Raw genomic sequence first — 27,263 nt, forward strand, 5'->3', positions numbered from 1 at the left:
AGATATAAGCTCCCAGGGGAGAGCCTCAAATATGGCTCTACGCTTTCTGAAAAGCTATCTCAACTTCAAATACATGGCAAAAAGTAGACCCACTGCAATGGCATTGCCATCCCTGGTGCATGGGGCAGATGATCTGTCTACTTGGACATGTGGTATGTGTTGCACATTAGAAAGAACTCTGAGGGAGCAGCTACAAAAGATTATGTGATAGGCATCACGCCAGGATTCAATCCAACTGATATTCAGTGTGGGCATGACCAGGCTGTCCTGAGAGTGATCCTGAGCAATGTGGAAGTGCTGACAACTGAGCCAAAGCCCAGGGCTTACTCTCTGGCATGGATCACAAAGAAGGTATAGATATACCTTTACATCTATCTTTAAAATTTCTAGCTCCTGAGGCTTTATGTCACCTAGCAAATAGAAGTAAAAAATATTTATAGGCTATTTAAAGAAGATATAAAAGTTATAAAAAGACTAAAGACGACCTTTCTGTGATAGTCAGGAAGAATAGTTTGCCTGAATCTACCTGAACTTTAGTAAAAGGAAAAAAAATAAACCTCAGGAAGAAATTGAGAGTTCATGAGGTGCGTGTTGGACTACTGAGCTTAGAGGGCTGAGAATTTTTAAGTCTGAATGTAAACATTTATATTACTTACCAAATCCTGAGATGGAGAGAGTGACAACTGTAAGCTATACACCAAAATCTTCATGAGATTAACAACTGCAGGATATCCCGGAGAGATGTCCCACAGATATGTCCTGCAGAGAGAGAGAACAAGGGACCAGTTTGCAGGAGAGAAATGACAGTGGCTTTGCAGGGGCTCCACCACTCCATAACAGGGTGAGGTTGGATTTATAGAGGATGCCAGAGACCCCGCTGGTGTTAGCACCTCTGTGGGCTATCTTCTTCCCACACACAGAGACCTAGATTATCTAGCAACTCCTGCACCTTGCCACCACTCACCATGCAGCACATGCAACAAGTTACATACAAGCTGTTCGTCACATATGACTCAACTGAGATAGTATGACCATTGCTGTGCAACTAAGTTCAGGTTTTAGCAGTTAATTGAATGAAACCCATCTTTTTTCCTTTTTCTTTCTTTTTTTTTTTTTTTGGAATAGTCCTATTGTATTTTATTCCCAAATCTCTCACAAGTATAAGGCTTCTTTGTGGCTGCTTCCCCAAATGTAAAATGGGGATAGCTGCCAATATTTACAGAATAAATAGAGGTTTGATTCTGTTATGAAAGTATTATTAACACCATTAATTCAGGCATAATTTTGGAGCACATTATGACAAATTGGAGGCATGATTTTGGGGTACACTGTGACAAACTGCTTTAGCAAAAAAGACATTTACTCTCTCAAAATTCAACATATTTCTATCTGCAAATAAACATCAAAGGAGAAAATTCTTTATTGTTGAACAAAGCTTTTTTTCTCATTGCTAGGCACACCTAGACTACCTACCGAACTTGTTCTGAGAATCTGCAGGCTTCAGTCTTCCTTAGACACCTGCTGGTAAAAACTGGAAAAGCCATTTTCTGTTTCCTCAACCAGTCTAAGGGATCCTGCACCATCACACACATTTCCAAGTCTTCTGGATTCACCATTATCCAAGAAACTATCAGTTATTAAGTACCTAATTCATGGATTCTTCTCTTATTTGGCATTTTGTATTCCTTGAGCATAACAAAGCACACCATCCTGTCCTGTGTGACAGGTACCATCCAGCTTCTGAAATCCCTGGAAAAATTATTTGCTTAGTTACTGACAACAGAAGAAGGGTTTTCAGGATTTCTCATCTATTATGTATAATGCTAGTGTTGTATATACCAGCACTTTTAAGATTAAGTAAAGCTTCCTCTCCACTGGAAACATGTTAAAAAGTTTTATCATCAGCTTTCATTACAGTCTACATCCAAAAAAGGAGCTATAAAATACTTAAGTGACAGCTGCAGCATGTTCGTGGGCATTTTCAGGCTGTGGCAAGTTTGGTTACCAATCAAGTTCCCATCAGGCCTTCCCAACAGGAACAGAACAAAACTAGTGAGATACCATAGGGGATACCAGCCTCTTTTATCCTCATCTTTCCATTTTTTGATGACAGGATTACTCAGATTTATTTTGTTTTGCCACAGACCTGAATAGCATAATGCACCACATCATGGGGTAGTAACTCATAAAAGAATCATTCTAGCTTGGCACCAGGCAGGTACAAAGACACGGTTTCACAAGACAGAGCAGCTGTCTGTTTCACAGACATGCGGCTGCAAGCGTAAGTCCAACATTTATGCATACCACTGGAATTCATAAAATCCACCCCCAAATCCGTAAATGCCTACTGTTTCAGCTGCTGACTCTCATGAGTAGAATGCTTTAAAAGCCAGTATTTTTACAGCTAGCCATGTGCACAAGGAGAGGTAATTCTTCACAAAGGTTTCAGAGAATAAGCATTTCTTTTCAGAGCATGTCTAATACAATAACATGCCCTTTCCCACAGATGCAATTAAGCTGTGGAACTCCTTGCCACAAGACACATGGATACTGAATTTTACATGGGTTTAAAAATGAATGGGGTAAATTCACGAAAAAAATCTATCAAGCACTATTAAATAAAGAGGTACCACTTCCAGTTCAGGAAGGGCCTAGTCACCAATCAGTTTATTCAAACATGCAGAGAATATTCAGAGGAAGTATCACCCTGTGCTTGGTCTGTATGTGTCCTTCCCCAGCGTTTGCTACTGACTATTGTGAGAGACAGGACACTGAGGATATTGGGCCATTGGTCTGACTCAGTACTGTTTAACCATTCTTATGATTTTATAAGGTTACTGACTATAGAATTGCTCTTCTTAGTGAGCTCTTGCATATCTTTTGGTAGTCCATATAGCCACAGCTCAGCATTTAAAGCCACTCATCTAGCACATACAGAACCCATCGTGGGGCTGAGCTGATGGGGGCTTTATTCTTCTTCCTACATTCAAGGCTTCTATATACCAGGAAACAACTAAAGCTAAAAAGAAAGAGAACTCCACAAAACCCTAATACATTGTCTTGCCTGAGGTTCAGCAGTCACTTCAGAGGTAGAACCAAATGCCACTGATGGAGAAGAAATATGAATCCTTCTTTCCACGCACAGATGAATGTCCTGAACACAGGCAACCTGTTTAATAGGAAATGCAGCAGTGCCACCCCCACTGCCTTTGGGAAGAATACCTTTAAGTTTCTACTTCCCCTTACAGAGATCATGACTGTGAACTCCGAGCACGGAAACAAATCTAACACTCCAAGATTTATACCTTTTCTGAACATTTCCTTTTGGCTAATCTAGATGGGCCCATGGCTCAGCATACTCAGAATATTATGAATTGCTTCTAATTCCTTTGTACATTTTAAAGGAGTCTAGACACCAAGATTGCCTGTACTTCCAGCTGGGGCTGTGAATTCCACTGGCAACAACAACACTAAAATTTAGGCAATGCAGGGCTTAAGTCACTGGTCTGAATCTAGCCCACCATTGCCACAAAATCCAGAAGAGCACTTCAGAGAGGATGCAACATGCACTTCCTTTCCTCCATAGGAAAACAGTGTTGCTGACTTAAGGAAAGTCCCAAGCTTTCTGTTGTCATGGCCAATGGCAAAAATTGAACCACATGGAGTGTCTCTGCTAACAAAATGATAAGAAGAGTGGACATGATGTATGACTCCCTTCCCATCACAAACCCCCAGGCAAAAATACTCTTGGTGACAGGGAGCCCTGAAGCATTTGCAGCAGACAGAGAATTTACAGACAGGTGAAAACACATTGTACTGCCAGAGTCATATAAACTAATTCTGATTTGGTCAGCATCATCTTATGCATGATTTAGTAATGATTTGGTATTCTCTTTTGTAGTAGAAGCACTGCACAGCTCAAGGAATCCTAATTCTTTTCCCTTTTGACTGACTGTAACTTTCTCTCCTGTAGGAAACCTGAGAATTTTTTTGCTTGGGGGCATATGCTTCAGACCTGCTTTTCTTGTTCTAAGGACCTTATATCTTGACTTTGTTTTCTTCTATTTTGTTTATTATCTAGAACAAATATCCTTGTTAGGCATTTACAGCATAAAAATACTGTATTTCTCTGAATATAAGGCAATTCAAACAAATTTAAAAGCAGATATTTCCATCGTCTCTCACTGAAATCTGCTTACATTACTTCCAGATACCTAAGAATAACTAGTTGATTCTTGTGAGTCCAAGCTGTATTTGTTCCTTTCTTTTGTTTATCTTGATAAAACAAGACTTCAAAAGTCAGGTTCTTTCAAAGGGCATACTTAAGTACAGGTATCTTGTAATATTAATAGCAAAAGACTGATAAAAGATGTGGGACCCCAGAAACAGACAAGTGTTTTATTATATCCTCATAAAACTTCATAACCTGACAGAACAGACACTGTCTTGCTCCATGAAGAGATGCTGTGACTCAGCACCACTGATAATTCTCCCTGGCTTTCTTCCTGTCTCCATCTTCTAAGCAACCCTCAACAAGTACAGTATTTAGTATAGATAGTGTTAAGCAGGTTAAAAGATGGAACAAAACAAAACAGTCATCTTTAGCTATGTTGGCACAGCCTTATCCTGTCTGCACCAGTGAATGAATAAGAGAGCTTGCCCTGAGAAGCCAGAGCACGGGAGGGAACATGGCCAGGGTTTCTCTTAAGACCCAGGCACCCTCCAAGGTTTCTTCTCCCAGCTAGACTTCAGAGGAAAGAGGGCCATCTGCTGTTCTACAGGAGACATGCCACAGCACGTCTTTTTAGCTTCATTATGTCAAATATGGGGGGAGGGGGGAATTCAGGGAAGGAGAAGCAAACCTTTACTGTCCTCCTTCTCATGCTATGGAAGCAGATGACAAGGGAAGCATGCTGCTGAGCAGGGCTATCACCCACCTCCCCAGCTTAGGACAGAGCACAACTGCATCCAGCACTGAAAGGAAGGTATCAGGGCTTAAGTGGTTACATACAAATAACCATTCTTTTTATATATATAAAGAAATAAAGACATAAAATACTTCCAATCCTTCACATCAGGATTGCAACACAAGTAGCAGCATGGCACAAAGCCTGGCAGAGGAAAGTGCATTGCCTGGTAGGCTGGATTCAGGCAAACCAAACATTTACATACAGCTAAACACAAAGTTAACCTCAGGGAATAAGGGATGATGTTCTTATCTGCTGTGGTCAAGGTCAGGGCTCTTCACACACTCCTATAAGTCTGTATGTATGGGTGCCATCTTGTGACTCCATTGCCGCAGCCTCCAAGAAAGCTGCTTTAGGTGCAGTGTCACTAAGCAAGGAAGTTTCACTCACTCACCTATGAGTGTCCACAAGACCAGAGAGAGAGGTAGCAGGGCAGAAAAATCCGCACTCCTCGCTATTGTGAGGAAGGGATGATTTACAGGTTTGCTGGTATTGTCTAGTAGCAAGGGTTTACATATATTTAAGATACAACATGCCCGGTGAGAAGAAATGAGTAAAGGAGAGCCAAAAAAGGGAAGCCTAACAAAAGCTTTGCAGATTGCTTCAATCACTGAAGTCCCGTCTTCCCTGTGTTATGATGAGGGGAGTCCAGCGAGAGCTTGAGGTTCAACCTGTGAATGAAAATGGTGATACCCATGACCCTATTCAGCACATTAGTCCTATCCTGAACTCCTACAAACTTCTTTCCTCATGTGCTGTTAGCTCACTGTACCAGTGTCTGTAGCACATGTGAAATACAAAGCTAAAGTCTTCAAGTAGTATAAAAAAAATTGCCATTTTTCATAAATGCTGTAAAATGTGTTTAATGTGTGTTCTATTAGAATAAAGCAATTTATATTCATCCTGTAATTTTGGTTCTAAAAGTGATTTCCTGGTAAGGTTGACTGGCATAAGGCATTCTTGGGCTAAATTTCAAAATCAGAACAGAAATCCTGGTTTGCTTTACATGTTCAAATTGATTTAATACTATGCCACTGGAACACAGCTATCGTCATTCTATTGATATTTGCAAATTCAGTATATCTACCTTATGCAAAATGACGCAGCTAAAATGCTGTCAGGAATCTTTTAAATTCTTCTTCTAAATTCTTTTTCCAGTGTGACAAATTTTCCAGACAGTTATTTACACATCTCTTTGATGACACAGGCATTTAGCAAAGCAAAAAATTTTGAAGGATGACCAACAGGATCATCAAAATGACTCAGCACTCCAGCCTTGGCAAGTGCACAGAAGAGCAGATGTAGTTTCACGTGTAAGAGCCTGTAAAACTTTGATTAAGACCTCTACCCTGTTGTTAGCTTTGACTGACATAGGCCAACAGTTCAAAAGTTGCATGGGGACAGACAGAGCAAGTGTGATTATAAAGAAAATAATAATTTTAAAAGGAGCTATAGTATTGTCATTTAACCAACAGCCAGGCAGCAGATTTTTGCTCTTACGGGGAGCAATACATTTTTTTTATGTAGAGACAATAAAATCACAATGCACAGAACACAAAGTTTTAATGTACTTACCTGTAGTATAAAATTTTACTTTGTTGTAAGCCTGGAAGAAATCAACCCTTAAATTGACAGCTGCTTCAAATGTTAAGCAACAAACACAGATGGTCTGCACCTGCAAAAAGTGCTGATAAGTAGAGATGAGTACCATTTCAGCAAGAATTTGCAGTATTGCTTGTAGCTTTTTGCTACTAGAGCTCACTGAAAATCAATGGCAGATACCATGTCATACAGAACATCCCAAGCCAGTACTAGTCTTGTCTGCAGTATAGGGGCTATTTTGGGTCTTATCATTCTGATACTTCATTTAAGATGGATGTTCTAAAAAGAGCATATAAAAGCATTATTAAAATATTCTTTGCTGTCTCCAGAAGTTTCTTCCCCAAATATTAAATTTTCTTCTAGTTCTCACAGAAAGATGAGAGAACATTTCAAGGAAAAGGATCTTTTTCCTGCTGTTTTGTCTCCAAGCATTTTGGTGTTTTTCTTATTTATTTATTCTAAAGTCTCACTTAGAGAATAATAATAATGATACTCATATCCTGCTCTCAAGCCACAGAAGCCTTTTTGCTTTTTCCTAACTTACTTTACAACCTTACAAACACAAAATCTGCTAATAAAAAAGCAAAATTTGGATTGTTGAATAGTTTTCCATCTCAATTTCCAATAAAAACAGAATACAGAGCACCTGGCAGAGTATATCCTGCAGAAGTGGGTCAGGTTTTATGCCCTGCATTGCAAAGAAAGTTAGAGATGATTAATCACAATGGTCCATTCTAGCCTTTAGATGCATAAAACTGCCACTGGCAAAAAGTAATTCAGCATTAAAGGCTGGAGCTAAAGAAGAAGTTGCTTTTTAAGGCAGGCTTCCTGTCTCCCTTAGAGCACTGCTTTTAAGTGGTGGTAGCCAAAAAGTCATTCTTTCATTCTGTCTTTTTTTCTCTTCTAGACTTTCTCTCCTCTCCCTTACCTGGATATTCTTCAAATACTTCAGGCCTGTTTTGGCACAATTCAAGCTGTCTGCATCTATTACCTTTCTGGTCTCTAACACCAGATGTCATGTAATAGTTGTCATTCCACATCATTTTAACATTCCTGCATTCATTTAACAAAGTGGCTTTGTTGCAGCTACTGAGGTTCTAAGTGCATATAGCTTGAATAATGCCATCGCTGTCTTGTGACATAGCCAGCCAGATCATCTTAGAATCGTGAAAGACTGAAATCAGATGAGAGAGGCATATTTAATGTGTGCAGAAATAACAGCTATCTATAAAAACCTGCCCAGTTTCATTTAAAATGAAATAACAAGTTTCTAAATAGTTACATAGTCTCAAAGACTTTCTTCAAATAAAATCACATTTTACTGAGACTTTTGGCTGAGCAGGACCCATGCTATCTACCCAATGTTAAATACAATTACATGTAAAAGAAAAGTAGACTCTCAAATTAGCCTTCGTTAAGATATACTTTTTTTTTTTTTTTAACTTTTCTGGCATAAATATGTATTAGCTTTGAAATATGTATGACCTAACACTCATTTGCACTGGATGTGTGAATTAGGCCATTAGGTACAAAGTGTAGAGACAACTGGCAACTCACTGAACAGCCTCCTTTTATTATAGAGTCACAGAATGGTTGAGGTTGGAAGGCACCTCTAGAGATCATCTAGTTCAACCCCCCTGCTCAAGCAGGGTCACCTAGAGCACATTGTCCAGGACCCTGTCCAGACAGTTTTCGAATATCTTCAAGGATGGAGACTCAACAACCTCTCCGGGCAACCTGTTCCAGGGCTTAGTCACCCTCACAGTAAAGAAGTTTTTCCTCATGTTCAGATGGAACTTCCTCTGTTTCAGTTTGTGTCTGTTGCCTCTTGTCCTGTCGCTGGGCACCACTGAGAAGAGTCTGGCCCCATCCTCTCTAACACCCTCCCTTCAGATATTTAAACACATTTACAAGATCCTCCCTCACTCTTCTCTTTGCCAGGCTAAACAGTCCCAGCTCTCTCAGCCTTTCCTATATCTATATAGGAAGCCTATCCTTCATCTATATAACCAGCCATCATAGGGTGAAAAGAAGCATAAAAACATGAAGCTCAATACTCAAGAGCTAATCTGAAAAAGATAAAAAAACCTCCAATAGACCCGCAAGAAAAATCATCTGATCTTTCATTGGAAATGCATATCCAAATAAAGAGGTGAGATTAGCAATATTAAAAAAAAAATCCAATTGACATTTCTCTCCATTTGCAAAATAACTTTCTAAGGGAGGAGAAATGGGTTCATAGATTGCTTGTATGATTAAACTAAGACAGACTGGAACTACTTGTACTTATAGGTTTTAAAGCTGGCAGTTATGTTTTTCTTCATAATGACTTAACAAATTCAAAGTAAACAGAGTGATATGTGATTCTGGTGTAATAGCCCTGAGACTATCCTCTGTTTTGAAGGTCTGGCTGCCTTGGCCTCAGGCCAACTCAGAGATGGTGCAACTGAGAACCTGCCCCTTCCCTCTGGGGACCATGGGGAGAGGCTCCCAAATAGGGCTGTGGAGAAGCATCAGCAAGTGCAGATCCTGCTCCCTGTGGGAGCTGCTTTAAGCTGAGGCTCTAGCACCAGGCCCTCACCTGAGCTATAGCTGCGTCACAGCCATACCTGTGCCTGGCCAAGGGTCCCGTTGATCCAGACCTTGACTCACGGGCTGACTTCCCAGCTTGACCCAGACCTGCCTCATCACTATGGACCTGCCCAGCAATCACTCAGCTGTGTCTGACCCCAGTTACCCTCACCGGGCCTGATCCTGACCCCAACTCATAGGCTGACTGCCCAGCCTGGCCCCCGCCAGGCTCATCCCCTTGGAGATACCTGATGGCCGGAGCTCAGGGCTGCCCTCTCAGCTTAACTTTAACTGCCTGTTGTCAGTCAGCTTATATTTCCTGTACAAGAACTGAAAAAAAATTACTGGAAAACTCATAAGGTTTTAGAATTCAAAAGAGGTTAAAAAACACCAAAACAGAAATTCAGAGAGGAAAAGTTCTCTCTTGAGAGATGAAAAGGTTCTGCTCTTAAGATATTACAATTATGATGCTGTCCACACACATCAGCATTTTAGTAGTTAGGGAGGAACCGAACACTTGCACAGTACTTTAGTGTTCCCTAATTTAGGGAGTATTCCACAGTTTGCAACCACTGAGAAGCTGTTAAGCATTTGCTGAGATAAAGCAATGCTTTACACAATAATCATATGGCAGATCATGCACACGTATGATCATCTGAAGTCATTATACCATAAACACATGCCACTGTACAGAGGAATCCTTTACCTTGGCCTCCCTGATGCTTTTCTGTATTGTTGCTCCTTTGTTTCAAGCAATAGGCGTTTTTATTAAAGCAAAATTTAAAAGAAATACATAGCCAAACATTTACCAACAGCTACCACAGAAGCAGCACGCAGCCCCAGAGTGGGAAGGCGTGATTTGCCTAATAATATTTGTCCTAAATAAGAGGAACTTTCCCAAAACAGCTGAGACAGGCTGTACAGCGACACCCACAGTCCGTCAGTCAGTCAGTCAGCGCGCCCCCTTCCGCGGGAGGGAGCGGCCGTTGCAGCCCGGCCCGGCCCCACGAGGGAGGGAGCGGCCGTTGCGGCCCGCGCCGCCCCCACGCGGGAGGGAGCGGCCGTTGCGGCCCGGCCCGGCCCCATGCGGGAGGGAGCGGCCGCGTCGCATTCCAGGCAGGAAGGCTGAGGAGGCTCCTGCCCTCACCAAAGATGGCAACTGAGGGCAGGCCGGGAGCGGTGCCGCGCTGCGGCTGAGACCGCTTCCGCCCGCTCGCCCGCCCGCCTGCCTGCGGCGGTCACATGACCGCCCGTGGCTGCAGCTGTTGCTGCCCGGCGCTGGTGGGGCAGGGGTGGGCGGGCTGCGGGCCGTGACCCGTCCTCTCAGCGGTGGCGGCGGGCGGCCTAGCCCTGGGTGTCCTGCGGGGCCCGGCGGGCAGCGAGATGGAGCCCGAGGAAGGAGCGGACCGCACCCCGCTGCTGAAGGAGTCGCAGCCGGGCACGGGTGAGAGGCGCGGGGCGGGGAGGTGCCCGGTGGGGCTGTGGCCGGGGCCGGGGAGCGCGGCGGCGCCGTGGGGGGCGGGCCCGGGCGGCGCGGCGCGCGGCGGCGTCGCGTTGCCATGGAGCTGCGCGGCCCGCGGGCCCGGCGGGTCCCCGTTGAGGGCCCCGGGCTCGCGGCTGCGGCAGCCCGGCCCCGGCGGAGCGGCCGCGCCGCGCCGCGCCGCTCTGCCCGCCGCGGGAGCAATAAACCTGCGTCCCTGCGCGGGCTGCAGTTACCAGTTCCGCGTGACCTGGACGGGCGCTGCTGTCCATCCCAAGGCCCTCGGGGGCTCCCCAGGTGGATGGGACTGTGTACCGGGGGTGCAGGCTTGGCCCTCGGTCTGCCGCGGCTAGCTGTGTTTGCTTCCAAACACAACGATATGCAAGTGAGTGCCGAGCTAACCATGTCCGTGTGCCTTCACAAGGATCGGGGTTCTGTCTTAAACACTGGCTATGGAGAACAGAAGTGCACTCACACTGTTTAACTTGTGTGTGAATATATGTCTTTTTTTTAACGAAGCAAAGTGGGTAGTTCCAACTTAAACATTGGCCTAGCTATTAGCAACTCCTAGGGTTCCACTAAGGTTATAGTAGAGTTTCATATTAAGAGAGAATCTGAGTAAGGCTATTTGCTTGCTGTAGACATACAGAGAAGAATAGTGGAAGAAAGTACACAGGTAATTATAGGAAAAGACACCTGTAACGGGGTCTTAACAACAGGGCTTAACAGCAGATCTCGCATGTTTAGGGTGTTGTCTGTGCTGTTTGGTTTCTCGGCACAGACAAACTATAGAAATAAGGTTTTAAGTTTTTCAGTATGCCACACAAATACTCTTATGTACTTAGGAAATGTATAACTGCAGCCACAGAGGCTGTTGTTCCTAGAGAGGAATCTGAGTTCAAGTCGGTTATTAAAGCAAGAGTTTCTTAAGTTTGCACAATGCGTCATGTTCTAGTGGAAGTAGTTCATCTCGCCCACAAGATACAATAGAAGAGTAACTTCCTTTAACCGCATTGTGACTCTCAGTGCAGACCTAATTCTTTTTATTGAAAGTAGAGATCTTGTTCAATTATAGCCACAGTGTTGTAAAACATGCTCCCGAAATCAGCATTAACTATAGATGTAGAACCCAAGACTACTGATCAAGGTAAGGGTTTGAATATCATGGTTAGCTGCCTTTAGGGCAAAAATGTCTGTCGCTTTGTCAGTGTGTTCTGCCATCTCATCTCCCTAAAAGGTAGGCAACTGAAATGCATCTGGAATCTTCTTGAATCTTCTCCTGTTTTGCTAACCTGATCTAATATTCTCCAGCATTTGCAAATGCACTTAGTGAAAAGACAAGAAAGCAATAATTTAGCAGCCATTTATTTCAGACATGCAGATCTATATGTTAGTCTGATTTTTATGCCAGGCTGTTTACAATTGAAAAAAATCTGGCATTTGTGATCGTAAGTTCTTACGTATCTTTTTAGTGGAGCTTGCTCTCCAGACAAGATGTATACCAATAAGAGTTTCCAGAGGAAGAATAATGGACATTTCAGTTCATCTGCATTTCCAAGGAAGTGGAAATAGCATGATATTCAGCCTTGTGTTATTATTGCCTGTTTAACCCCAGCAAATACAGCTACAGCAGTAGAAAGGTTAAGTAGCTTTACCTGCAGTTATATTCACTGTTATAAATTAACTGACTATACGTTTTCTGTTTAGGACAAATTGCTTTTTAAACAACAATAAAGGGCAGTGAAGCAGTTTGACTAGTTTTTGTGCAGGAAGAACTTCCTGCTCTTGGCGTCTATTGTTTTTAAAGTAACCAATAAAACCTTGGCTGCTGTCCTTGATTTCATTTAAAAATCAGATGTGCCTTTTCCACATGCTGCAGACAAGACTTATAATTATCACAGGTCTGGAAGGCATGGTTAGTGTATTTGCACAGTAGCTTCTCTTATTACTCATTTACTAAAGAAACATAGCAAATACAACCTTTTTGTTTCCTTTTAACAATGTGTGCAGCCATAATAAACTTTATCTTAAGTTGATCAGGGATAGAGAAGATTTCTCTACCCCTTCTCTATCCCTTTGCGAAGTTCTACAACCTTCCTGAAAAAAAGTCTTGCAGAAAGGCTCTCCTGGTGCCCCCACTGAGAAAGAAGAGATAGCATAAGGTCATTCCTGTTTCTAGAAAATTCATGGGAAGGGGGAGATTCTTTAGACACCCTGTTCACAGGAAAAGCTTTTTGCCTCTTACTGCAGATCAGAAAATCCAGGCAAGAGACATACAGCAGCAGCTGATCAGGCTTCAGTCAGTCCTGCTGTTCATAGAACTACTTGTTCTATCCATCATTTAAATGCTGCATATCCAGAGAAAGATGTGGTTGCTGTGTACTGATGTAGTATTTTCAGATGTTGATCCCCAGTCCTGCCAGAGTTTCAGATCTCTAGGTTATAAAATTTTCCATTAGCACCATAGTTTCCTTATGAGTGGAAACTCCACTTTTTATCTATTTGTAACTTCAGCAGATTCTTCATAGTGGTTTCTCAACTCTTTTGACATTTCTGTTCAGTAACTTTAGGTATCTATTCAGATTTTTTTAGGGAAGTAATGATCTATTTCCCTTGCCTCTCTCTCTGGATTTTTTTTAAATCTAGTTTCCCATATGAGACGCTCTGCACAAATTGGCAAACCCTACTATGTCTGCGGCGTTAGTATGATGCATCCTTAAGAATCACTTACTATTATAATGATTGTCTTTGAGGAAGTACGTCTGGAGTTTCTCTGTTATCTTTATTTCTTCAGGTATTGCTTTGAATGTATACCATCATGAGGGTTTTTTAGTTGTGCTCGGATCCTACGCTACTCTTCTCTCCTGTAGTTGATTGTACCTTGTTAGGATTTAGCAACCATACTTTTGTGGGTGTGTGCTTTAGCGGGAAAATATCTTTGTTTTTTAAAATATACAAATAAATATTCAAACCTGATTCTTGCCATACCAAATAATTAATCTTTCCATAAGTCTATAACAATCTCTCTTGAATCTGTAAGACTTGTTTTGTTTGTATATTTATGCAATAGGAAAGTTTCAGATTGGTTATCCAGTCAGGTCTTCTACCTCTAGCATTCTCTGCTGTCTTGTGCTAGGCACGTAATTATTATTTCAAGTGTTCTTATACTGTGTTATAGTTTTGAATCTTTGGGCACAAGGATTTACCAAAATACAGAGAGGATTGGCTACTTGCTTTTAAACTTATGCTAATTTCCAAATGGACTATGTTGTTAGTTGTAAAGCTTCAGTGTTAGAGGTGACTCTAACTTCAATCAGTAGCATAGCTGCTCCCATGAAAGTCATCATGTGGACAGGCGAAGACCCTCTTGGCATGGATATACAGGTCCTGTGCAGGTAAGTTGCAGAGCTGCTCTTCAGCTACAAGGACGACTCTTCAGCTTTGGTAGCCAGGCCAGTGTTATTACCCCTTAGCATGACAGGGGAAGGATCGCGTTGTTAGGAGTTTGTGGTTAGTGACACAAATGACATAAGTCAACCCTCATCATATGTAAAAGCTGTATTTGAACTTTAAAGTGTCCTGGAGAGCAGAGGAGGCAAGATTAGCTCTATATACCATTTAGATCTCTTTCCTTTTTTGTTTTGTAAACCAAACATCACCTTTCCTTTCCTTTCCTGAGAACATGAGCAATACCTTCCTAGTTCATGAAGAGTTGGGAAAAAGCCTCCATACTGCCACTGGCGATGTGCTGTCCAGAGTACAATTTGACTGATCTGAATGACAATCAAGCGTGATCTGGCACTGATGAACGAGCTCTGTCAAGTGTTGCTTGCTGTTTGCTAGTGCGGAGTGGGAGAAGGGAATCCATAACTGTGTGTATTACAGGACGGACCCTGGTATCTGGGTTTAAACAGCTGACGGAGTTGGCTTAATGCTGAAACACAGACTTTGTGCTGAATCTAAGGCCTGTTTTCCTTTGACAGCTTTATTATTGTATGGCGATTGCAGAAGAGGGACAGAATGGGCAACTGGGAAACTGATAACTGTTTACAGTGCCACAGCAGGGTTTGGCATTCGCCTTTCTGACAGTTTGATGGTTTTCTGTTTGGCAACTGTTAGAAAATACAGCCTGGTTTATAAGCAAACTTTTAGGGGGAAAAATGGCCTAGAAAACAGCATGGAATCTCACCAGCTGTTCCTTAGCCCTGCTTTAAGAATCTGTCTATCTTGAACCACTTTCAAGTATACAACAGGCTTCCCACTAGTCTCATTTTCTTAGCAAGAAGTTCCATTTTGAATAATTATCATTGCCTTTTCAAGAAGACTTTGGAAACCGTGTTTCTAAATCCATTTCTACAAACCATGCATCACGTTTCCACTGCAGCCCTTATGCTTAGGCACATAGCTTCTGCTAGTCTAAATCAAAATTACTTTTGTGTTTTGAACGTCAGTAGAAAAACAGGCAGGTGTTTACCACCCTCAAGCTCTATTACCCCTATTGAATACCTTCATTAAGAGTAGAGCAATTAACTTTTCTTGCTTATTTTTCCTTACCCATAAATATCTGAGATTAGTAGTTAAAACTGTCACTCATTCTTCTTTTTTTTTGTTTTAACAGAATCTAACTTTTTATTTACTCTCATTTCAGTGCCTGCATGCTGCTCAGCTCGCTACAGTTTAGCACTGCTGGCCTTTTTTGGATTCTTCCTTCTGTATGCCTTACGAGTGAACCTCAGTGTTGCTCTAGTGGATATGGTAGAACCTAACACAAGTTTAACAAAGAATACAACTTCCAATGTGTGTCCAGAACATTCCTCTACTATCAATGTTCCTCGCAATACATCGGTAAAGTTTCATTTATATTCTTCTGAAATGTGACTTTTAAAGTTGTTTTTAATACAACTCAGTGATTGATGACTCATGTTTAGGTAGCAAGCGAACTGCTTGCTCCGTACTAGATAGAACCAGTGCACGTTCTGAAAAGGCTATTAGAGATATTCTGAAAACGATAGCTTTAAATGATTAGCTGATTTAGAAGTGCTGTGCTCACGGTCAGATTGTTTTACGTACATCCTCTCCGTACTATCCTTTACAAATTGGCTAATCTGACCTTATAAGTCTAATATGACTCACTGTTTTCTATGCCTGTGATTGACTGTTACTGTTACATCTGCGTCAGAGCTTGCATCAGTGCCCGTATTTGCCTATCTTTTTCATACAGTCTTGATGGCATGAAATTACATTACACCTTACCTAATGTGTAATATTTTTCTTCTCAGTTCTTTGGTCCCTTTCCCATATCATGGTTCTTGTCATATACCCTTTGTCTCTTGATTTCCCTTCCAATAATCCTTAAAATCCCATTCCCTAACTGAGCAGGACTATGTTGAATGTGAAACAATGCTTTTCGCCTTATAACTGAATTCTTATTACTGAAGCCTCTCCCCCTCTTCCTGCCTTTACTTTGCTTGTTTAGAGGTCATTTATTATTTATCATGATTAAACTATAATTGTAAACTGGGAAGAAGATTATCTCATCACTTATGTAAAATGTATGCTGCTCATTTAGATGCTCATAAATAATACTTTTGGAAGTGATCCCATCCTTCAAAATGAATTTCTTGGGAAACAGTTGCTGTCCTCTTGCTCATTTCCCATAAAGCTTCAGACTTCGTATCTCTGTCATCTTTGCTTTTATTACTTTGTCTGCTAAACTCATCTTCCCTCGTCATGCTTGTCCTCTTCTTTGACCTATCCTTGTGATTCCTGTCCTTGGCTGCTCTCTTTTTATCAAATTCAAGCGTCTCCATCTCTCTGCTTGATTTTTCTCTCCAATAAGTTTCCTATAGGGAAAGCCATTTTCTAGAGAGCCATTCTGTCTCCTTTCTTTAATGTTACATAGAATGTTTACACTGTGATACAGGTGTGGGATTCACACTCGTGTAGGCACATCCCAGCCATCAGTACCTGCATCCAGGTTGCCTGGAACTCAGCAAGGAATAACTGCCCAAGCATTTATTTAATACTCTTATGCTTTTCATACTTAGGCTACATATGTCTGTACAGACTGTAAACTATTTCAATTAGCTTTCAACACAACGTTGACTGCAGTATAGATGCATGTAAAGGAAGACACTAGGGAGGACCCCATGAAAGATCCGTAATTTAGCCGTAAAGGACTAAATGACGGATCTAAGTCATATTTAATATGGCCAGAGAAACTGCTATTTTGAGCTTACTGCAACTCGGGTTTTGTTTTCTCTTTTTAGGGGAAAAAATATTCTTGGGATGCTGATACTCAGGGATGGATCCTTGGTTCTTTTTTCTATGGCTATATCATTACTCAGATTCCGGGTGGATATCTTGCAAGCAAAATTGGAGGGAAGCTGTTGCTGGGGTTTGGCATCTTTGGTACCTCTGTATTCACCTTGCTTACTCCCTTAGCAGCAAATCTGGGAGTTGGCTATCTCATAGCTGTCAGAGCCTTGGAAGGACTGGGAGAGGTAATCCTTTTTCTCTTTATAACCTGAAAATGTATCTGAATAATTTATTAATAAATTGGAGTGACTGGGCTTTGTGGGAGTCATTATGCTTTTTGAAGTGTGTGGATTGTTTCATTCTGAGTAGCTAAATTTAACTTTTTTTGAATAGTTAAAAAGCTTACCCTATTTTTGGTCTAAGCTTTCTGAATAAGAAAATAGATTTATTTGCAAGAACACCTATAAAACGCAACTACAGTTATTCTCTCTCATTCATCAGAAATTAGGAGCTCAAAACAATATCAAAAGCAGGAGAGAAACTAATTTAGACTAATTACCCTCAGACTGTGAGCACTTTTCATCAATTACCTCTTACTAAAGAAACTTAACAGATTGCACTACTGTTTTTAATGAAATGTGCTTTGAAATGTGGGAACTTGAAGGGAGTTCTAAAATTGTCACATTTCAACGGAATGGATTTTTGCTTTCCAGGGTGTTACCTTTCCTGCTATGCATTCAATGTGGTCGTGTTGGGCTCCTCCACTGGAACGCAGCAAGCTCCTTAGTATTTCATACGCAGGTGAGAAATTCCCATGCTGATAACAGGATTATACATTTTTACTGCAGTAACAGGGAGGATTGACTTAAATCAAAGCGATTTATATTACCAATTTTAATCAGGATTTAAACTGGAAAGCATAACATGGAATTAAATCTTGGTTTTGCATTTGTAGTCTTCATTTTTCATGGTTTTGGTAACCCTGATAAAAGTTATTGATCTGCATCTAAGTATAAACTTCAGACTAAATTTGGTACGTTTTGCTAACTGAGAGAGACACAGGGTATACATTAACCTAACAATTACATGGTTCTGTGAAAGTACTCTGGTTCTTTTTACTTTTTTATTAAGCTAGGAAATTGGTAACTGTTAATATTGCTAAATGTTAATTTTTATGTTCTTGTGACTTTTTTCAAGTAGTATTTTGATTAAAAAGTGGTATTATAGATGCTTGAAAAAGTACTAAGTTTGCTAACTTTGTATATAAGAAAAAAGTAAGCTTTAACTGTACATAGTCAACTGTGAAGGAGTTCCTGAACAATAAGCTATTAGAATTTAGTAAGTAACTTAAGATGTATTCTTGTATTAAAAAAGGCAGTAACCGCCTTCCTTTTTTCCAGTCCTTAGCTGAGAAAGAAAAGTTACGTTCTCAATGCATATAATAGTGATGTTTATAAAGCTTAATTTTGTCTAAAGATTTAGAATTTCTCCCTTGATTCTGTGTATGCAGTTGTTTTTTTTCTTAAACACTTAAGTTGTGAAAATTTGAAGAGAATTGCAGTGTTTTTGTTTTCATTTAAGTAGATCTAAGCTTTGCTACATATTGAAAAAAGTTTCTGATTTAATATTCTTTAAAGAAAAAGTATTAAATTACAAAAATAATTCTTAAACATGAAAAATGGGGGGGGGGGGGTTGACATCATTTCGTATCTTGTACTGTTAAAGCTGTTTTAAGGTTATTTCCTAAACACTGTCCTCTTAGTAACATTATTTAACACAATTATTTGCAATATTGTTTGCTGTTCTCTTTCCTTCTCCCAGGTTAAGTTCTAGAAATCATTATCTTACTGAAAATTTAGAGATTTTTCATAGTGCTGTGTCCATGCACCAAAATGCAGTGTTACTTCAGTTTTTCCATAAACCTTCATTCCTCTGGGGTTTAAAGTGATGTAAAAGGTTACTATGAAGCTGCTTAATAAAAGATAAAGGGAATTCAATAGTAGGAATCACAGAATGGTTGAGGTTGGAAGGGACCTCTGGAGATTGTCTAAGACCAACCCCCCTGCTCAAGCAAGGGTCACCTAGAGCATGTTGCACAGGATTGTGTCCAGGCGGGTTTTGATATCTCCAGAGAAGGAGACTCCACAACCTCTCTGGGCAACCTGTTCCAGTGCTCTGTCACCCTCACAGTGGAGAAGTTTTTCCTCATGTCCAGATGGAACTGTCTGTGTTTCAGTTTGTGCCTGTTGCCTCTTGTCCTGTCGCTGGGCACCACTGAAGAGAGTCTGGCTCCATCCTCTTGACACCCTCCCTTCAGATACTTGCATGCACTGATAAGATCCCCCCTCAGTTTTCTGTTCTCCAGGCTAAACAGGCCCAGCTCTCTCAGCCTTTCTACAGGAAGAAAAAAGATGGGGCAGAATCTCAGGAGAGTTTTAAAAAAACCCTGCCTTTAGAGGAATCAAGGAGGAAAATGTCCAAGGTCGCAGGCACTGCTGCAAGAGCTGCTTTTATTTATGGGACAGGTTAAAAATGTAGATTTCTAAATTCACTAGTCAAAATTGATATTACTTCTTTAAAGAGGACAAATTTTGCCTTCATTTAATGAAGTAATTGCTTGTTTTACTCATTCTTTTTAGTGTTAATTCTGTTACAAAGGAATTAATGGTTCTTCTTAGAACTGGGTTTCAGCAAGAAAATGGGCTATACCATGTAAACTAAGGCTATGGTTTCACAAGCAGCTAAGCCAGTCTAATAGCTCACTTGTGCTGAAAGGAAGGAGGTTGTAATCCTTTCTTCCTCTCTTCTCCTTGCACACCTCTCTCCTAGCCACACATCACATGCCTGCCTTTGGCTATTGCAGCACTCATCACACCCTTCCATGAGCCACTTTAACCCACCTAATGCAGCAGGAAGGTTTGGTGGGTTTTTTTTCTTTTTTTCGTTTTCTCTTTTCTGCCATATTAGTGAGTTAAGTCTTCTTAAAAGCTTGCATGTGAAAGCCAGCCCAAGTTAAGCAGAGAGCAGGGTTGGGACTGGCACCTACTGCTTTTAGCAGTAGTGCGCGTTGTGTCTTTGTATCTGGTGAAGCCATATGCTAGTGTACAAGCAAGAAGAGGCTGGGGCCCCCAATTGCCAGTTGTTCGCAGATGTGGATGGATAAGCCAACTCGTGTAAATTTAGCCAAGTATTTCTTTTTCCCCCATTTTCTTAGTTGGCAGTCATGTGATCCATGGCTTATTTAATCACTTTTTTTTGAGAACATGTGATCCAAGTTGCCTGTAGTTGTTGTTTTGACTTGTATTTTATATGAAGTATGTGGTTTCGTTGTTTGTGATTGAGGCTTTCTTCCCAAAAGAAAAATGGTTGTTTTCATGAAGATGGCATCTAAACCCTAGACAGTCAGCATATCAAGATAATTGACTGTTTTCTAAGTTGAGATTAGGTTTGGAAAAGTGATCATATAAATAACATTAAGAGATGAGGTCTACTCTTTAATTAACACCAATCGAGAGTTCCTAAGTACCTAAATAATATGGATGGGTTTCTAGTTTAGATTAGGGGAAGGAAACCTCAACAACCATCCTGTTCAAAATGTATCTTGGATTATAAACTCAGGAATAGCTCTTTCCAGCTTGTGACTTGCATCTGAACTGGAATTTGCTGATCTTTCCTATCCTCCTCACCTGATCCTACTCTGTGTTAAGTGACAGCGCGTTTAGAAGCGGTTGATTACTTGGGTGTCCTCTGGCTCTTGTGCAGCTCCCGTGGAGCTTGTAAAGGTTATGAGCAATGAAAGGTGAAGATATCAAGTGAGGAAATATTTATCAAAAAAAAAAAAGTCCTTAAGTGTACTGTGATCAGCTCCATCTTGTTTTCTAACAATGTCAGTTTGCTAAGTAGTGTTGTTTTGAATATATGTTTCTCATTCCATTTCATATTTAGGGCCACCACTTTATTGGAGATTACTAATGTACCAAGAACTTATGTACGTTCTTTGCCCACTCTCGTTGCTTTTTTGCTTGTAATTTTCTAATTGTGTGTAACTTAGTTTAGGGCTTTGAGTCCATTTTTGTGGAGTTGCCAACGCAGCTTTTTGTGCCTGTGTTTCTTTAAGATTAAATGGAGGCCGTCTACTGGTGGTGAAAAGTACTTTCTGCATGATTTCTTACACAAAAATAAAATAACTGTGACATGCCACTTAGTTTAAGGGATAAATAGTTTTTGTTGGTGGTGGTGGGTTTTTTTACTTTTTTCCCTTTCTTCTGGTAGGTGCACAGCTGGGAACTGTTGTGTCTCTGCCACTGTCTGGTTTAATTTGCTACTACATGAATTGGATTTACGTGTTTTACATATTTGGTAAGCATTTTCTTAATAAGAATACAGTCTATGCACTTTTCAGATGGTATGTTGTATTAGTACCTCTTACATGAAACTTGAAATAATATTTAAAGACAAGTTTGACATGTCAGGGTGCTAATTTTTCTCCTGGGAAATTACAGTTATTTAAAGCTAAGAAGATTCCAGAGGGTGGCTATGTAAACTATGCTTCCAATGAACAAAGCTGTCTCTCAGTTGAACAAAAGCTGGTACGAATCAACAGTTCTCAGCTCTCCCACCATTGGGAAATAACAGACTGTAATTTCTCATTTGAAGTGTGAAATTGAGTTAATAACTTTAATCCTAGGAACAAAATTCTAGTAAAAATGAAAGAATATCTGAAAAGTTACTGCTGCTATAATGCCGTTCCATAAGAGGCTCAAACCAAAAACATTTTCTAATAGAATGTCAGAGATCTAAGTGCAGCTTTTAATAGGTCTAGGTACATGTCTGAGCTGTTTCATGTTCTGGATGGGAAGGAAAAAATCAGAATAAAAAGGATTACATTTTCCTCAACAAAGCCACTTCTAATTTTTGGAGAAATAAAAAGGCTCAAAACAGAATTAGAGGAAACAAAATGAGTTGTAGTATTATATAAAAGTACAATTGACTTGGACTGATTATTGAAAAAGGTAACTTACTAACAACAGTTCTGGGGTTTAGTTTAAAAAAGGAAAAGGAAGACTGGTATATCAGTTAAGCTTTATGTAGCACTATTTTGTGTGTATGTTCTCAATATTTTTTTATAATTAAATTTAATGTGAGTTTTTATTTCCTCTCTGAGAGACATATCCTCTGTGGCTGTTTCATGTGACTGATAAAAATACAATATGTGCGTGTATGCAACTTTTTTGCTGTGTGAGACATTTCTAAAAACAACAAACAAACAAAAAAGCCACAAAAAAAACAACTTCCTACTTAGTCTGCTTTATTGTTTATTACCTCTAAATGTATGTACTTAAGCTGCTTCTCAGAACTACTGTTTTTATGAAGATTCTTTTTTTTCCAAATGCTCTAATATAGCTTTAATGAACATTATTTCTCTCATTAAATCATCTGGGAGTGTTACTCAGTCGATATAATTGCTTTTATTTTTATTTCTCCTTCTTCACCCGTCTTTTCCCAATAATAGGTGCACTTGGGGTATTATGGTTCTTCTTCTGGATGTGGTTGGTTAGTGATACACCGGAAACTCACAGGAGCATTTCGCATACTGAAAGAGAACATATACTTTCTTCCCTAAAAGATCAGGTATAGCATTTTGGTATAGTCATTTAAGTAAGAATGTAAACTGTAAATATTGGAGTCAGCATAATGCTCAGTTAACTTTTTTTCTAGCATACTGCTAGAAAAACATCCTTAATCTAAAGGGTTAAACTAAAATTTAATCTTTAAACTAAAAGAACAGACCTGTATTATATCTTTAAACTTTGTAAAACAACATTTTACGCCTTTTTTCACATGTATCTATTGTCTAGAGTAAAAAGGGAGAGAGATTGCTGTTAGCAGAGAAAGCAGTTTGGAAACACTCATGAGACAATTCCTAAAACATGCATAAGGGTTTATTCCTATGATTGCAGATATGCATTTCCAACCTGTGAAGTTGGTTGAGAGATCAAAGCTAATATATGAGATTCAATGATTCAGCTCAATGAACACGAGGAGTGACTTTAATATTTAATTATTGGTAGTATAAACAGGAGGTAACAAATCTCAACAAGGGAAGGCATGCTTTTAAAACTGATTACAAATCATACTAGTAATTGGTTTACTTTGCAATAGTAAACAGAGCAGTAACGTACCTTAAGATACTTTCAGTGAAAACTGACCACAGCAATTACTTCATTGCTGATGACTTCATCTGTTAACATGGACTCATTTTGTACCCTTCAGAATGAATAATCACTGTTCATTTGGATAGGGTCAAAACACCTGTAGTTAAATGTTCATTTTTATCTGCTGATGGTTCTGTCCCTTCTTCTTCTCTCTGCCTCCCATGTGCTAGCTTTCAACACAGAAATCCATTCCCTGGAGACAGATACTGGAGTCCCTGCCACTCTGGGCTATTGTTGTTGCACACTTTTCTTATAACTGGACTTTCTATACTCTTCTCACACTCTTGCCCACGTACATGAAGGAGATCCTGCGGTTTGATGCACAAGAGGTGAGAAAAATAAGAGCTGTTTAGAATGGAGGAACTTATTTAAGGAACTTATTTAAGAACCTTGGAATGCAAATATGTAGCTGGGAAATAGTAAAGTAAATACCCACAACTTAAAGGGATATATCTCAAATGTTGTCTGTATTGTAATTTCTACAGGGCTTCAGGATCTATTTGATATTTGTATCAACTTTATCAGCTTTAACACTAGCTTTCCAGTTCATTCTTCTGGTTGAACATGCATGATACTTTTTTTAACTGCTATAATCTAAAACAATAACTAAAAAAATATTTTCCTCTGGAGAATAGGACTAAACTAAACTACAGACCTTCTAAAGTCCAGAAAAATTTTTTTCCAGGAGAATTTTAAAAGCCGAACTTGCCTATCAGGAAAAAATATAAGGGGGGAACATTCTTATTTATAGCGATTACTTGACTGTGCTGCTGCTTTTTTTTAATGAGAAAGTTCCAGTGATAGCATAGTTTACCTGGAGGAGCTGGTATAGATTAAGTCAAAAGCTGTTCACATAGAGATTTCAAGATGTTTAGCATAGTCTCCTTCCAGTGTAACACATGAGTTTGGTTTAGAGTAAACTGTTGAAGCGCACCTTGCAAGAAAGAGGTGATGCCAGCAATCTTGGGAGGAAAAGGTGGGGAATCGGGGTGCCAGAAGAGTGGGACATGCTACAAAATGTCTGGAAAAGAAATAGCTGAAAGAAGTTGTTGTTTAGGTTCCTTACTATGCCTCCTGAGGGGATTAAATTTACCTGAGTAAATGTCTATAAAGGCATTTGCTACCACAGCCCTAAATGCATTTGTTCTATAAAACACTGTTGCATTAAATGCCAACAGGTTCTGCTGTGGAGTGGTTTCTTATGTCTCTGGGTTATATTTCTTCTTTTTGGAGTGACTTCAAAGTACTGACTGTTGTGGCACTTAAAAAAAAGAAAAACACTTGCATAAGAGTGTTGGACTAGCTTTGTTGCCACATATTTATTTGGGAATTGCATTAGTGTTTTAAAATGTTTTGCTGTAACAATTGTATAGTCTAACAGTTTCCATCCTATAATAAAGGGAACAATTAAAACTGCTGCTGCATCTTTGAACAATGCTTCAAAAGAAGATTTTTGTTACTGTGACTGTCTTCTATTTTTCAAAATTTTACTTCTTTTTAAAGTTGAGCATTGAAACCCAACAGGCAGCGTCTTTACTGATAGAGGGGATTCTCGGGTGTGATTTTGTGCTCTCATTACAAATTAAATGTCATAGGGAAGCTTTCTCTTCTTCCTTGGCAAATCTACATTTTATAATAGTATATAAATGTTAAAACCTTTCAATCCAATTCCATCCAATATCCATCCAGATACCTTTTTAACCAAAGTTTTGGCAAATTATAATTAGCCATAATCATGTGGAAAGGCTGAAGAAGGCAGCAAGAACTTCTTGTTTCCCATATCAGAAAAACAATGCAGAATAAGTAATAGCTGTTTAGTGACTCCTGTCTTAAAGTAATGGGAGTTAGCAGGTGACTTCAATATACATAATGGCAGGTCATGAATAATAGCTTTATTTTGGGATCATATGCTATACAGACTGGATCTGATGAAAGTCCTTAACTTCTGTGTTGTCTCTGATTATAGCCAGCATCAGGTATTTCAGCATAGATGTGGGATAACATAATCTTGAAGAGTCATAATAGTACAGGCCCCTGAGACTCCATATAGCTTTCAATTTTAGGTAGTAGGAACAGCTTTCACTTACGTTAGTAATTCACTTGATACCCTGCTGTATTTGAAATGGCTGTTTCTGGAATCCCATATGATCAGGTTAATGGACATGAAGTATCTTCATGTATATTTTTCTTTTTCCAAAACAAGGTTGCTGATTTATACCTGTGAATTTTTCAGATTTGCTGCACTGGTGGTCAAGGATTAAGTCATGCAATGAAGAGTTTACACATCAGTAACTTTAGACTGCTTTGCCTTTTCTAGGCCCAGGTTTCTCTTATAATAAAACCAACAATAGTTATGTGGATGGTCGTGACATCTCTGGTTCAGTCTGTCTTAATGCTCCAGCACAAATGATTTTGCAGCACATTGAATTGTTGGTTCAGTGTTTTAACTATCTTTTTTGCCTCATTGACAGAATGGTTTTTTATCTGCCCTACCTTATTTTGGCTGCTGGTTATGTATAATTCTGTCTGGACAAATTGCTGATTACTTACGGGAAAAACAGAACTTGTCTACTGTTTGTGTTCGCAAATGTTTTACTCTAATAGGTAGGTGCAAGTATCTTCTTGATTTGGAACATACCATAGGGTCAGTCTGCGAAAAATTAAGACATTGGGAGGGTAGTGTGACATTGCACTGTGAAACTCAGCAGGGCTGCGCATGGCTCAAGAGCAGCTGCTCTTCAGTAGTGTTAATTGTGCTGGGCTGTGGAAGTGGAACTAAAATGTGTGCATCTGCTTGCTGGGCCGGACGTCTGGCATCATACTATCTTCTAGTATTCCTCTGAACCCAAGTGTCTTAAGCCTGGCTGGTACTTGTCTGGCTGCCTTAGCTGAAAATACTCTGTATTTCAATGTGTAGTGTTGGTGCTTTTTCCTCTCCTCTAACCAGCCGTCAGGCCAAGAAGTTTTTAAAGGCCTTCAGTTTGGTTTTTGTTTTGTTTCTGACTTTTCTGTTTCCCTGACCAGTAGAGTACCATATTAACAACTTAAAAAAACCCTAAATGTTGTAGCTTAGCTTAACAACAAGCAGAACCCTTTCTATGTGTGCCAAAATGCTGAGGAAAAACTATCTAACTGCACTGTCCTATATTAAGTAAAGAACACCTATTTGTAGTAACTCCGTTTCTCAAGTAAAACATGCGACTAAAGCAGCAGTTCCCTAGCTTGCTTTAACAGTACTTGAATCAAAGGGTAGAATCTGTAAATGTGTTTGGATTTCCTTGAAAGTCAGTAAAATCCCTGTTTGGAGTCCAGTGCCCTTTTGCATGATATGAGTACCATGCTATAGGCCATTCTTGGGGTTTCTTCTGGTTTTGTTTTGTTTTGCTTTTTTCCCGAGGCATAATCCTGAGATGATTTCAGTCAGCCATCACCTGTGCCCAGGAAACTTATGTTTCCTATTTTATTTTTTGCACAGGCCTGCACACTTGAGAATAAAAGCAATTAGTTAATGAATTAAAGTGGAACCAAGAATTTTTGACAGAACTCTAAGTGACTCTAAGAGGCATGAGCGGGGACACAGTAATAAAACTCAAAGTTAGAAATCTAGAAATGCTTATATAGTTTAAGTTAGGGTTTGGGGGGGGGTTAATCTCGGTCAGGGTGAGTATCACGTTAAAAAGGATTGCTAAAGCTGTGGCTGTATCTTCTAAGAATGACGAGGTGTCCTAGTTGAATAGAGGTTTGGACATACAGGCTTTGGACTGCTGGCCTTGAGCACGTTCAATTTATAACTCTTCATTGCAATTTGCCCTCCTGGAAATGGAGAATATGATGCTTCTCATTTTGTTTCCTGCTGAGGAGTGTTGTATAAGTGTTACACTGCTGCTCTTGGGATCATCAGTTGCTAAGAAGGCAAGAGAGAATTCATCTTGGTGAATTTTCTAAAAATAGAGTCTAAATATCATAAAGTTTAATTTCAGTGTTGCAGTAGCCTATGCATCGTGGCATTATAGTAAATAACAATATAGTAGCAGAGCATACACTATCCAGCTAAGTATGGCAGCATCTTTGCACATTTGTGTGTCCTGGTGTATTCCAGAATTTTCACCTTGCCAATATTCCTTGGAAAGGGCATTAAGAAATAATAAGCTATTGAAGACTTTTAGATCA

General features: G+C 39.9%; 1 protein-coding gene across 4 annotated transcripts in view; it reads left to right on the plus strand.

The window, feature by feature from the left end:
* The first annotated feature begins 10,316 nt into the window (after nt 1-10,316).
* Nucleotides 10,317-27,263, plus strand: part of SLC17A5 (solute carrier family 17 member 5) — a 30,860-nt gene continuing 13,913 nt past the window's right edge. For 3 of the 4 annotated variants that reach the window (XR_010883805.1, XM_067294105.1, XM_067294106.1), the window contains exons 1-8: nt 10,317-10,584; nt 15,269-15,465; nt 16,890-17,123; nt 17,592-17,679; nt 21,151-21,237; nt 22,391-22,509; nt 23,264-23,422; nt 25,565-25,697. Coding sequence is in view for 3 of the 4 variants with exons in the window: in XM_067294105.1 (XP_067150206.1) it covers nt 10,524-10,584; nt 15,269-15,465; nt 16,890-17,123; nt 17,592-17,679; nt 21,151-21,237; nt 22,391-22,509; nt 23,264-23,422; nt 25,565-25,697 (1,078 nt within the window). In the remaining variant the exon portion in view is untranslated. The remainder of the gene's footprint in view (nt 10,585-15,268; nt 15,466-16,889; nt 17,124-17,591; nt 17,680-21,150; nt 21,238-22,390; nt 22,510-23,263; nt 23,423-25,564; nt 25,698-27,263) is intronic. The other variant, XM_067294108.1, reaches the window with a different exon arrangement.

The sequence above is a fragment of the Apteryx mantelli genome, chromosome 3, assembly GCF_036417845.1.
Source record: "Apteryx mantelli isolate bAptMan1 chromosome 3, bAptMan1.hap1, whole genome shotgun sequence".
Lineage (NCBI taxonomy): Eukaryota > Metazoa > Chordata > Aves > Apterygiformes > Apterygidae > Apteryx > Apteryx mantelli.